General features: G+C 30.7%; 1 protein-coding gene across 1 annotated transcript; it reads right to left on the reverse strand.

Annotated features, from left to right (window-relative positions):
- Positions 1–1,326: 1,326 nt before the first annotated feature.
- On the reverse strand, positions 1,327–6,159 carry LOC129317031 (zinc finger CCCH domain-containing protein 4-like). The gene is made up of 4 exons (XM_054961340.1): positions 5,680–6,159; positions 4,932–5,201; positions 2,910–3,133; positions 1,327–2,452 (listed from the first exon to the last, which is right to left on the reverse strand). The coding sequence occupies exons 1-4, from the start codon at positions 5,782–5,784 to the stop codon at positions 1,579–1,581; spliced, it is 1,473 nt and encodes a 490-aa protein (XP_054817315.1). The 5' UTR covers positions 5,785–6,159; the 3' UTR covers positions 1,327–1,578.
- Positions 6,160–12,495: the final 6,336 nt, after the last annotated feature.

A 12,495-nucleotide genomic window follows, 5' to 3' on the forward strand; every position in this document is an offset into this window, starting at 1 on the left:
AACTAGTTATGTTCTGGTTCTTCGACTTAATTATAATTTTGACGGTCTGATAATAAAATTAGCCCACAGATGTCATTGTTTTCCCATCAAGGTCATTATACTTAAGTTAGCTTCATGCATTAATTTCCCTTGTTCTTCCTAGGGATGTTCACGAGACGAGACAGGATTGGAACACCCCAGTTTCGTGTCTCATCTCGAAAAAAAGATTTAGACTGAATTTTTGTCCCGTATTTCATCCCATCTTGTTAGGAATCGGGATGAGACCGAGATGAGATCGGGGCGTCCCACCATCCTGATAAGTCAAATAATGTCAGAGAAAGATTTAGATAATAATATTCATTAAAATTTTAAATCATATAATTTATTAAATTTAAAATTAAAACAACACAAATACATAAATCACAAAAATTTAAAGTCAATTATTGAATTACATTAATTACATAAGTACACATTATGATAGCAATTATAAGTGATTTCGAGGCCATAAGAGCAGCAACAACAGGTAAGCCAATTGCAACATCAAATCATTATTTTTTTTACTTCAATTGAAGTGTACAAAGTTAATTACTCTTTTAAAAATAAAACAAGAAATATGATTTAAATAAAAGTTATTAAATAGATAGATATAAGAATAAATTATATTAATATAATTAGTATATTATAAAAAAATATCACCCTATTTACTTTATATCATTAAAATTATTGATATAAAAAACTTTTAGTTTTGAATAAGAATTGCACGTATTGAAATTATAATTAATATAAATATAAATTATATTAATATAAATAATATATTTAATCTATATTTTTAAAATAAAAAATAATATAATAATAATATTCGGGGATGGAATAGGACATTTCAATGATAATCTTGTGTCCCGTTCTATCTTGAATTCCTTTCTCATCTCGCAAAATCCCATTCTAATTATTTTCATGTCAGGACAAGATCCATCTCTCAATATGATTGGAATAAAATTGAATCAATTATGATGAATACAAATTGAACACCAATAATTCTTGCATCGAGACATATCTTGTCTATTGAAAAGTAGCTTTTCAATGACGAAATTACATTTCCACCATACTCAAATGAGTCTCGAGACGAGTTCGATCAATTTTACAATAAGTGAAATCGTTTTTTTTTTTTAAATATATGTTCATGCTGCTCCATATTACTAATAAAACTAGAATTCTTTACAGCACCATTTTTCCAAAAGATAATTGAAGCTTTTCATGTTTCAGGGGAAAATAACTTCGTCCACTAAAAATTAAAAAATTCACAATTAACATTCTTTCCATCCAGAACTTGATGGTGACACCAATCAATTGGCAATTTTTATCTAATTTAGTAACTCTTTCTAATCAAAACATACAAAGCTGTTGCAAGGGAAAGCAAGAGTACCAAATGCACAAAATTAAATCGCAGAACATCTGGTTTAAGCCACAAAAGCCCAAATGGCATATCAGCACTCTACTAGATGAGAACTCGTGATACAAGAGCATCTTCCCTGTCAGTATGGCGATTTTAAGCAGGAAAAAAGCATAGAGATGAACATCAGCATATGAGAAATTCCACTGCTACTGTGAGGCCGAGGTTGACGTTCCTGCTTCTGCCGGTGCCAGTGCAGCCGGTGCAGACCCTGAGGGAGCAGATGATCCTGGCTGCATAGCTTGCTGATACGGCTGATTTACCGCTGGTGGTGGCTGAGATGTAGCCATCCCAGGGTTGTATGGTGGTGGCGGGTACTGTTGATAAGAAGGTACAGGTGGCATATAACCGTACGCCGGAGGGGGATAATACTGATGATGGTGATATTGCCCAGGTGGTGGAGGCATCATTGGATGGGCAAAATGCTGCATTTGCTGCTTCTCCATACTGGGTTTGTTGTTCTCTCCTGTCCCAGCGGCCCCACCAGGAGGACCAGCATCTTGGGATGGAATAACAGCACCCATTCTTTGAGGATCCATTGATGGATAGTAGCTTCTATCTTGCTGAGGAGGAGGTGGAATGTTATAGTAATGCACTCCCTGGGTTTGATCCTGGTTCTGCTGCTGTGATATGACGGCTCGAGGCAACAACCCGCTATGAGCCACAGATGCCTGCTGCCTCGCTTGATCGGAACCTTCAGAGTCAGGTTTAGATGTCTGAGGTCTGCCCCACATCAGCTTCAACCTTAGGCCCTTGATAACTAGCTTGTTGGAGAGCTCTTCTGCTGCTTTTTCTGCACCTTCTCTGGTTGTGTAGGTTACAAAAGCGCAAGCCCGTTGGAGCACCATCTTGATGGATTCTATTTCACCGTGGGCGTAAAAGTGATCACGCAGATCCTGCTCACTAACCCTAGCATCAAGCCCACCAACATAGAGAGTTTTAATGGTCTCATCCTCTGGAGGCTCCAGAGAGGTCATCTCTCCTGCCTTGCCAAGTAACTTCAACGCCACAGGATCATTCACCCTACAAGTTTAGAAAAAAAAAAAAAAAATTCCAAGCGACAAATGATATCACCAATTTATGAAAGTTAACATAACAAAAATATTCAGTTAAAAGAAAATAGACCAGAAAATAAGAAATCAAAAGGAAGGAAATGTGAGATTAAGGATAATTACTGTATCCAGTATCCATAAAGAAATACCAGATATCATAAATTATCCATGCAATAAATTAATCTCATTTGTTGATTATTTTACTTGTTTTGCCCGTCTTGTCGGGGGGAAAAAAAAACCATTCCCTATAGATTGTCACTCTTTACTGCAGACAAAATGTAAAAGCAAAGAACCATGCAGCAAGCTAAATTAAGTGAATCAGACCTGGTAAGAAGCCCAGAACAAAAAAAAAACATGAACACTAGCTAACACAATCGTCTAAGACACTACAATGACTAAAGTAGGAAGCCATTTCAAACTACACGTACCCATAATAACGATCTTTGATATTTTGTTGTGACAACTCCCCAGTCACTGGCATCTCATGCCTATAAGGGCATTCAGCTCCTCTGGTACACTCACCCCTTATGTAGAAACTGCAAACATGAGCCCGGTTTCTTTTGTAGTATGGTGTTGTCCTTTGAAGCTTCAAAATAGTATCATTTGGGCGTACTTTTCCATATGAGGATTCATAATCCAAGCCAGCTCGAGTCTGAACAATATTTCAATTGTTAGTCATAATTGATTTGATGGTTGAGAAATTCTCAAAGTAAGGAACAAATGAGAGCTTCATGAGACTTCCAAGTATTTCTGGGCTTCTTTCAAGACAACAAAATAAAGCAATTATATGCAACAAAAAATTATCCTAAAATTGGTACAAAAACCACAATTCACAACATATAAAATTTGCTCCCTTATGCTGATAGACTGATAACTACATAAACTATTTGAAACAGAAAATAGTACATGTTAAATGGAGCATCAAAGAGAATATAATTGAGCATAAATGCTAGATTGGTCAATTAAATAACAGGAAGTGGCCTGGGAGTTTTGATTGCTAGGTTGATTAACACTAGTGTAGCACGGATACTGCAAAAAAGTAAATGTACCCGTATCCGATACATATCCGATACGATACTTGTAAGATACTTCTGCATATGTATCTCATATTCTAACATTTGTGATATGATTTTTTTTCAATAATTTTTTACTATATTACTTAAAAACTTGAAAAAAGACTTAATATTTTAGTTAATTACTATAAATATCCTTATATTACTTTAGAAATTCTTGTTTAAAAATCAAAATATCTATACTTATATCATAAAATATTGAAATATATATTATAAATGTCCCCGTACCTGTATCCTAAAATTTTGAAAATTTTCCATATCCCCATATCATGCCATATCGTATCGGATCGGATACTCATACCTGTATCTATGCAACCTAGATAAACACACTCAAATTATGACTATGCTCAAACTAAGTTATCAGATTTTATTAAATTGAGGAGAGGTAGCAGAAACCAAAAGCAGGTTCAACATGACATTCAGAAGGGAAATATACAGGGGAAGAGGAAAAGATCAAATCCAACAGTCAAAGTTATATAAATTCAGATGAAACTCAAAAATAATGAGAAGGAAAACCAATAATGAATATATAAATCCAACAGAATTCAATTCTCCAGACCGAACTAATAAAAAAAGACTCAAATTTGCTGAGACAACATTATGACAGAAACAACAATCATTGTATTAACATCATGGGCTTTTAGAATCTGGAATACAGCCATTGATATGCCTGATCCATAAACACAACTTCTATGTAAACATGTAACCCTTCCAAACGTAAGACAAGGTTGATCCATAATTACATAAGTATTGACTTTTGATAGTTTGCTGTAATTTCTATAGGGAATTCATTTAGTTATTTTAAGTAGTTTTAGGGTAACTATAATTAAATTAGAGTCATTGAAGATAGTACGAGGATAGGATAATCCTACAAGCATTTTTCCTAGTAAATCAAATTTTATTAATCCTATACAAGGCTTCCTACATGTAAAAATACAATGCAACTAATTTTTGTAAATATGAATCATATATTCAGGATGGCTTTCTCTGTTGGATTCTAGAGTTATCTATCTGTTGCATTCTAGGTAACATCCTATATCAATGCCTAGCCTCAATAGTGTATTAGTGTATTTCTTTCCTTGTCCTGCATCATCACTTCCTAATAACTCATCCCCATGATTTTTGGGCCAAAAATAAGTTAACAGACATTTCCTTGACCCCTTCCTTTTCTTTATGTGCGCAAGCAGATGATATAATTAACTAAGCTACATAAAACTATGTACCAGTAGCATATCTACGAACGGTCATAACTTGTATGCATCAATTTTAAACTATAACAATGACGATAGGCATAACTGCAGAACACCAACGTAACATCCATTAAAATTATGGGCAAGTATCATCAACTATAAGATATGGTAGTAAAATCAATAATACCTTGCGATCATGTTCTTCAGCAAAATACTCCCGATTAACATCACTCTTTGGAATAGCATCATGGGAGCTAATGCTGAGAGCAGTGTCTCGGACTTGAACTGGTAATCCATATTCAAGATCCAGAAGGCAGACTTGACAAACGTTTTTCAGTTTACTACATGTTTGGCAGATCTCAGTTTTCTTATATCTTGCATCTCGACCAGGTCTCCATCTAAAAACAGTAAATGGCCGTGTACAAATCTTACACTCCTTATCATACTCAGCTCTTGTCTGCATCCATTTATACCCATAAATTAAACAATTAAAGAAGTTAGATAAACAAATTTAACTTCCTCGGAGAAATATGCTAAAGTCTGAAAATGATTATTATGAACGCAACAAGATGAAGAATTTAATGGTAGTTTACAGATTAATCACTCTGCACAGGGCAAGCTTAATTTTCGTGAACAAAAGTTGGATTCAAACACACACATTACAAGCTATAGTTATTGGAATATGTATTTTTCATAGCTGGTACAAGGTAATAGAGTTAGGTCTCCAATTACGCACAGTAACCGACCTGTTACACAAGAACTTTAAACTAGAGACTAGCGCACACAAACCAGTTTACAATCTCAGAAACCTAAGTTATATAATTCTTTGCGGATAGGAAAGACAAATATTTTTAAATATCCTTAATTCTTGTTTCTCAGCATTGTTTATACTTGTGAAAGGGATTAAAACAAAGAGGGAATAAGAAGATACATACCATACGAACATATGGGTTGTCACCCAGACATGATTCGCAGATAATAGGGAAATCAGATCGTTCCCAACCATCTGCCTCATGGTCTCTAAGCAACCTATGCGCCATGCTCAAATCTGGATTTGGTTCAAAGATCCTTTTTTCCTTGTTTGCTTCAATGAGCCTCGGCGAACGTCGGAAAGGCTGAAAGGGTGGCAGATGGCTTGCCCAACGAACAAAACAATGGCGAGCGATTATCCACGGGTCGAATCCGAATTCTCCAATACACTCGAATCTCGTTTAGGGGCTGGTTATTTATTTTTGACCCGATAACTGATTATAAAATCAGAAAAAGACTCACGATGGCCAGCGAACCGAACAAGTCCCTCCCTTCCAGCGAGCTCTGGCCGGAATAACGTTCACGGTCACGGTGCAGGGTAGGCAAAAGCAGCAAGGGGCAAGGGTTAAGAGTCCAGGCCTCACACTTTCTGCAAAAGTACGATGATGAGGGAAAGACTGGGGAGGCACTAATTTTATTTCATGTATATTTTAAAACTAATTCTTTACACATAACATGCAAAAATATACCATTCATTTAAAAATATAATATATTTTTAATTAAATTTTATTTTTTAATAAAATAATTATTTATTTTTAAATTAATTCTATTTTTTATATTTATTTTTATTAAACATTTTATAATAAATATAAAATTATTATTAATAAAAATATTTTTTTAAAAAATAATAATTTTATTTTAAAAGATTAAAAATATTTTTTATTTTTAAATATCTAACTTTTTAAAAAATATTTTAAATTTAAAAAAAAATAAGAAGTATAATTTTGCTGTGAAAAATGAGGGTGATTGATGGAAATCTCGATCCTTGATATGATTCGTTTGTTTAAAATTGAAAAAAATAAACAAGTAAATATTATTTTATAAAAGTTAGATAATCAAAAATAATAAATATTTTATAAAAAGTAAATATTATTTTACATTTGATTGGAATAATCAAAAATAATTATTATTTACTTATTTTAAAATTTTATCATATCTTTATAGGTCTCTGTATTTTTATATTATCTTCTTTCACTTACCATATTAAATTGTTGTAAGAAACTATTCAAATTAACTTCATAAAATAATTGAAAATTTATTTATTTTTTATTTTGATTATTTTAAAAAGTGTAATCAAACAACATAAAATTTTATGAAATACATTTTTCAAAAAAAAAAATATGAAAAAGCTTAAACAAAGAGTTCATAATCTGATTTGTTGACAAAGGATGCATGGTAAAATCTTTCTTTCAAAAAATTAGCACAACATTAACTAATTAGATAAAAGTTTTAGGCAATTGATAACTTTTAATTAAAGTACTATATATATAAGGATTGGATTTAAACACCTAATTGAGAGGATCTATTACTTATGATTATATTTTGTGATTTTAATTTATATCTCAATCCTGCGTTTGTTTTTCAATATTTTCTTGATGTGACATAGACAAAGTAAGGATGTCAAACATTAATATCTTGCAGTTTTTCACTACAGTTTCATCAAGCTGTAAAGGTAAAGGAAACAAATATAATTAAAAAATTGGTAAATTATTGAACTGGAAAGAAATAAACTTTAATAAAAATGTGAGTACTTGGAAATTAAATTGCAAAATACTTGGCTATGCAAGTAGCCCGACATCCCAATAAAAAAGATCAACTAAGATTTGAAATGAAAATAAAAAATAAAAATGGAGAAATCATTTTTAAAAAAAATTAATCTTTTAATCCTTTAATTTTTAACTCACTTGCAACTCAGTCCCTTAACTATAACTCGCTGCAACTCAGTCCCTCAACTTTTGATTTATCTATAACTCGGTCCTTATTTTTTAATTTTTTTAAAAAATTTTTTATCAAATAAGAGGGATTCAAAAATGCTCATATATTATTTTAAAATATCCTCTTCTTATTCATTAATGTGAGATATAAGCTAACATGAAAAAAAATTAACAAAGGCTAAGGGACTAATTTGTAAGTGATTCAAAAGTTGAGGGGCTGAGTCATAGGCGAGTTATATAGTTGAGGGACTGAGTCACAGCGAATAATAGTTAAGAGATTAAGTTACAAGTGACTTAAAAGTTGGAGGACTAAAAGATTAATTTTTTTTATTTTTATTTTTTAATCAATAAAAGATGGTAAAAGATACAAGAATAATAGAAGTATAAACAATAAAAACACAAAAAGTTGAAGATGTTCGAAATGATTGAAATTTTAAATTACTATGGTGTAAAAGAAATTTAAAATTATTACAGAATTATAATTTGAAATGAATTTGAATTTGAATTAAATTTAAATTTATAAATTTTTGTTTATTCAAATAATAAATTTGATTTAAATTCAAACCTAAATTCTTATTAATGATAACAAACCTTTAATTTTTTTTGGTCAAATATTATATTATATATTTTTTATGTATTATATTATTTTCACATTTATTATGAATATTTTTTATCATTTCAATTTTTTAATATTTTTCAAAATTTAAAATTAATTTTTTAACTTTATATCAGGTAACAATAATGAAAATTGTTAAAAATATATAATTTAAAAAAATTATTACTTTTAATTCTAATCATTATATATAAAAAAATAAAATGCAATTTTGTGTTTCATATACCTTCCCCGCTATTTTGAGCTTTGGAGTCAAGTAAGGATTAATGTTCAATTTTTAATAATTTTTATGAATTCTGATTTAACTAGTAAGGGTGCTAATTCCTATTATTTTTTTTCAAATTATTTTATGTTTGTTTACTACAATAAAAATAAATTAATTTATTTTTGAGATAGATTCAAATTTGAAAATAAAATAAAATATGTTAATTTTTTATTGTCAAATTGTTTTATGTTTGGTTACTATCATAAACAATAAATTAATTTATTTTTGAGACGGGTTTGGATTTGTTATTCAACACGGATAAGTAATTAAAAATATTAATTTTTTAAATAATTTATTATTAAACTATTAATATTTTTATATTTGATAATTTAAATATTATTATTTACAAATTTTGACTCACAAATTACAAATTAAATTTTAAGATATACAAATTTTTAAATGAGCACTTATTAATTTTGGAAAAAACTTATAATTTATCAAATTATTTTAATTTACAAATCACCTATAAATTTAAAAAAAAATTGTTGAGGAGTACTTATAAAGAGTAATATTTAAATTATTAAAAAGATTTTATTAAAACATATATAATACTTTTAAATTACTTATTGATATTTCCAGTATTGGTTATTCGGAAGTGAGTCAAAATACTTGGTTAAAATGATATTTTCATATTTTATAGTAAGAAATAACGTTAGCTTATTGGGACAACAAAGATTTGTCTAGTGCTCCTCGAAATAAAATTTAAGAAGTAAATTAGATCTTTAACCCTGACTTAAATGATGAGACTTACTATTTATTATTACTCACATCAACTTTAATTGGTGGCTTAAAATATTTTTAACATATGATTTGATGAGTAAATCAGGTATCACTCCCAGTTAGTGGTATTCAAATTAAGGATATTTTACCGATATTTTACGTATCCCGAATTGCTTCATATCTGAGACCATTTATTTCCTTTAGTATTTGTTTTTATGAAAGTAATAAAGATATTATTAACTCGCATGTCAAAAAAGTTTGGTTAATTATTGGAAAGGTTCTTCAAAATCAAATTCTACTTGAACCCATCTTAATTCAATATATTTATATATTAAAAATGTAGAATTTAAAAATGATAGCAAAAATAAAAAATATATTTAAAATAAAAACAACAAAAATATGTGAAGTTAATAGAGAAAGCAAGTGATAGAATGTGACAAAAGATGCTCTGTATATACTTACAAAAAAAGTACCCTCTATATATATATATGTTAGGAATATATAAATAATTATAAAATAATTAGATAATGAATTATTACTTTTGTAAAATAGAGTTTCATGAAGACTCACGAAAATACCATAAAATTAAAAGAATCGCTAGATAATAATCATTTTTTTATTATTATAACAAAAGATAATATAAATTCAAATTTGCTAAATAGATAAATTTCTTTCCATAAATTGTAAAATATCTAAACCATGTAAAAGTTACTTTTGTGACAGACTGGTAAGCTTAAGCTTGAATACTTTTTGTTAAACAAAGATCCACGAAGGTTTATGGGAACATTAACCAAAAAAAAAAAAAAACCCTAAATAATATATGAGTTACTATACAATTTAATTATAAACTATAAGTTTAAGAGTAATTTAAACTTGATATTCGTAACTGATATATTTTAAATTCTAAACAATTAAAATTAACACATCCTCACCCCCACCATTAATTTAAAACTAACATTTATTTAGTTTAAATTGTATATTAATACAATACAAATCACCTCAAATTATTATAACACAATAAGATAAATCAAACACGAAAAAAATATCAAATCAACGACATCACTAATTCTATTGCTAAATTAATGATGAAATTTAACAACAAAATATTTTGTTATTAAAATTTTATCATTATTCCAATACTAATACATCAAAAATAATTTACGAATAGAATTTACCGATGAAAAATGTTGTCACTAAGGTTTAAAATATTTTATTTCAATTTATTAACGGAATTTGTGACAGAAAATATGAAATTAATATAATGTCAAATTTCAGTTAAAAAAATATAATGTCAAATTTATCAGTTTATAAAGTGATTTATTTTATTACAATCAAATTAAACAAACCCAAATATATCAAGTTCAAGTCCTCTTCTTAGCATGAGAGATGAAGCGGTCATTGGAAGAGCTTGCCGTGGATCGTCGATGTTCGAATTATTTAGTACCGCGGAGAGAGAATGTTGGTCTATAATAAATCATAGACATCATGTTTCAGTCTCTGAGTCTTTCTAGAATTGAAAACCAACAACAAAGCACAAAGTAATTAAACTCCGCCTATGTTTATAGTCGGTCCCAAGCCCGGATAAAAGAGGAGGGTTGTGTTAGGCCATCAACAGCCAATATAAAACTTTGTTGAATCTATCATGAACATGAACAATAGACGTTATAATGTTAATGCTAGGTCGTTGCCCGTAAGTAACGCGCTGCATGGCTCGAGTACAGTGATAAGTGAGTTAGAGCCGCTGCATCGGCGCCCGGATGTAGTGTTAAATGAGCAAGGGTTACCGCGTCATTCTGGACGCACGCGGCTAAAGAAGTTAGTCCATAAGAGCAAAATTAGATTTGGTACTTGGAATGTTGGGACATTAAATTGTAAATCTGTAGAGGTTGTAGGGGTTATAATTCAAAGGAAAATCAATATCCTTTGCCTGTAAGAAACAAAATGGCGTGGGGACGAAGCTAAGGATATTCAATGTTTCAAACTTTGGTATACAGGAAAAGTAAGTGCACGCAATGGAGTAGGCATCATTATAGATAAGGAGTGGAAGAAGAACGTTGTAGAAGTTAGCAGAATTAGAGACAGAATTATTTCCTTAAAAATGATAATTGGACGCGAGACTGTTAATATTGTTAGCGCTTATGCGCCGCAAGTCAGGACAGAAGCCAGTCTTAAGGAATTATTTTGGGAGGATCTGAAGGGGTTGATTCGACATATACCACAGAGTGAAAAGATTTTTATTGGAGGAGACTTTAATGGGCATGTTGGGAGGGAATCTGGTCAGTATGCGAGGGTGCATGGTGGTTTTGGTTTTGGAGAGCTAAACAATGAAGGACAAACTCTTCTTGATTTCTCATTGGCGTATGATTTTAAGATTGCCAATACTTGTTTCAAGAAGAGAGATGAGCATCTCATCACTTACAAAAGTAGAGCCTCAAGGTCACAGATTGATTTTCGTTTGGTTGTTAGGAACACAGATGGAAGACTTTGTAAAAATTGTAAGGTGATTCCCGGAGATGCTGTAACGACACAACATAGGATCCTAGTCCTTGATGTGTGTATTATGAGTAAAATCCAAAAACATCGATAAGTAGTGACACCAAGGATTAGGTGGTGGCAATTAAAAGGTGAGAAGCAAGATATTTTCAAGCGAAATCTTTTGAATAAAGGAATTTGGGAATCCCAGGGAAGTGCTAACATCATATGGGAGGATATGGCTAAAAAGATACGGGAGGTTGCAAAAGTAGTTTTGGGAGAATCAAAAGGTTCTGGTCCGAGAGATAAGGAGTCTTGGTGGTGGAATAATAGTGTACAGGACAAAATCAAGTATAAGAAGAACTGTTTTAAAGCCATACATTTGTGTAACAATGATAAAAATTGGGAGAGGTACTGTATGGCTAAGAAGGAAACTAAGAGAACTGTGGGTGAAGCTTGATCTAAAGCTTTTGAAGAATTTTATAAGAACCTTGAGACGAAGGAAGGAGAGCAAAATATTTATAAGATTGCTAAGAGTAGGGAAAGAAAATCAAGAGATCTAGAACAGGTAAGGTGTATTAAGGATGAAGAGGGAAGAATTTTAGTTACAAATGATGAAATTAAAAATAGATGGGAGACTTACTTTTCTAAACTTTTCAATGATGGAGAGGATTCATCTAGTAACTTGGAGGATTTAGTAACTAGTGAAGGAGAACAAAATTTGTCATTTTATCGAATAATACGTGATAAGGAGGTAAAGGAAGCTCTTAAGAAAATGGCAAATGGTAGAGCCAACAGACCTGATTGTATATCTATCGAAGCATGGAAATGTTTAGGTGAAGAAGGGGTGAGATGGTTAACTAAGTTATTTAATGTGATTTTACGGTCCAAGAAAATGCCTGATGAGTGGAGGAGAAGTACATTAATTCCTATTTAT

This window comes from Prosopis cineraria, unplaced genomic scaffold (assembly GCF_029017545.1).
Source record: "Prosopis cineraria cultivar Desert tree isolate PC_DT_omini unplaced genomic scaffold, ASM2901754v1 PC8, whole genome shotgun sequence".
Taxonomy (NCBI): domain Eukaryota; kingdom Viridiplantae; phylum Streptophyta; class Magnoliopsida; order Fabales; family Fabaceae; genus Prosopis; species Prosopis cineraria.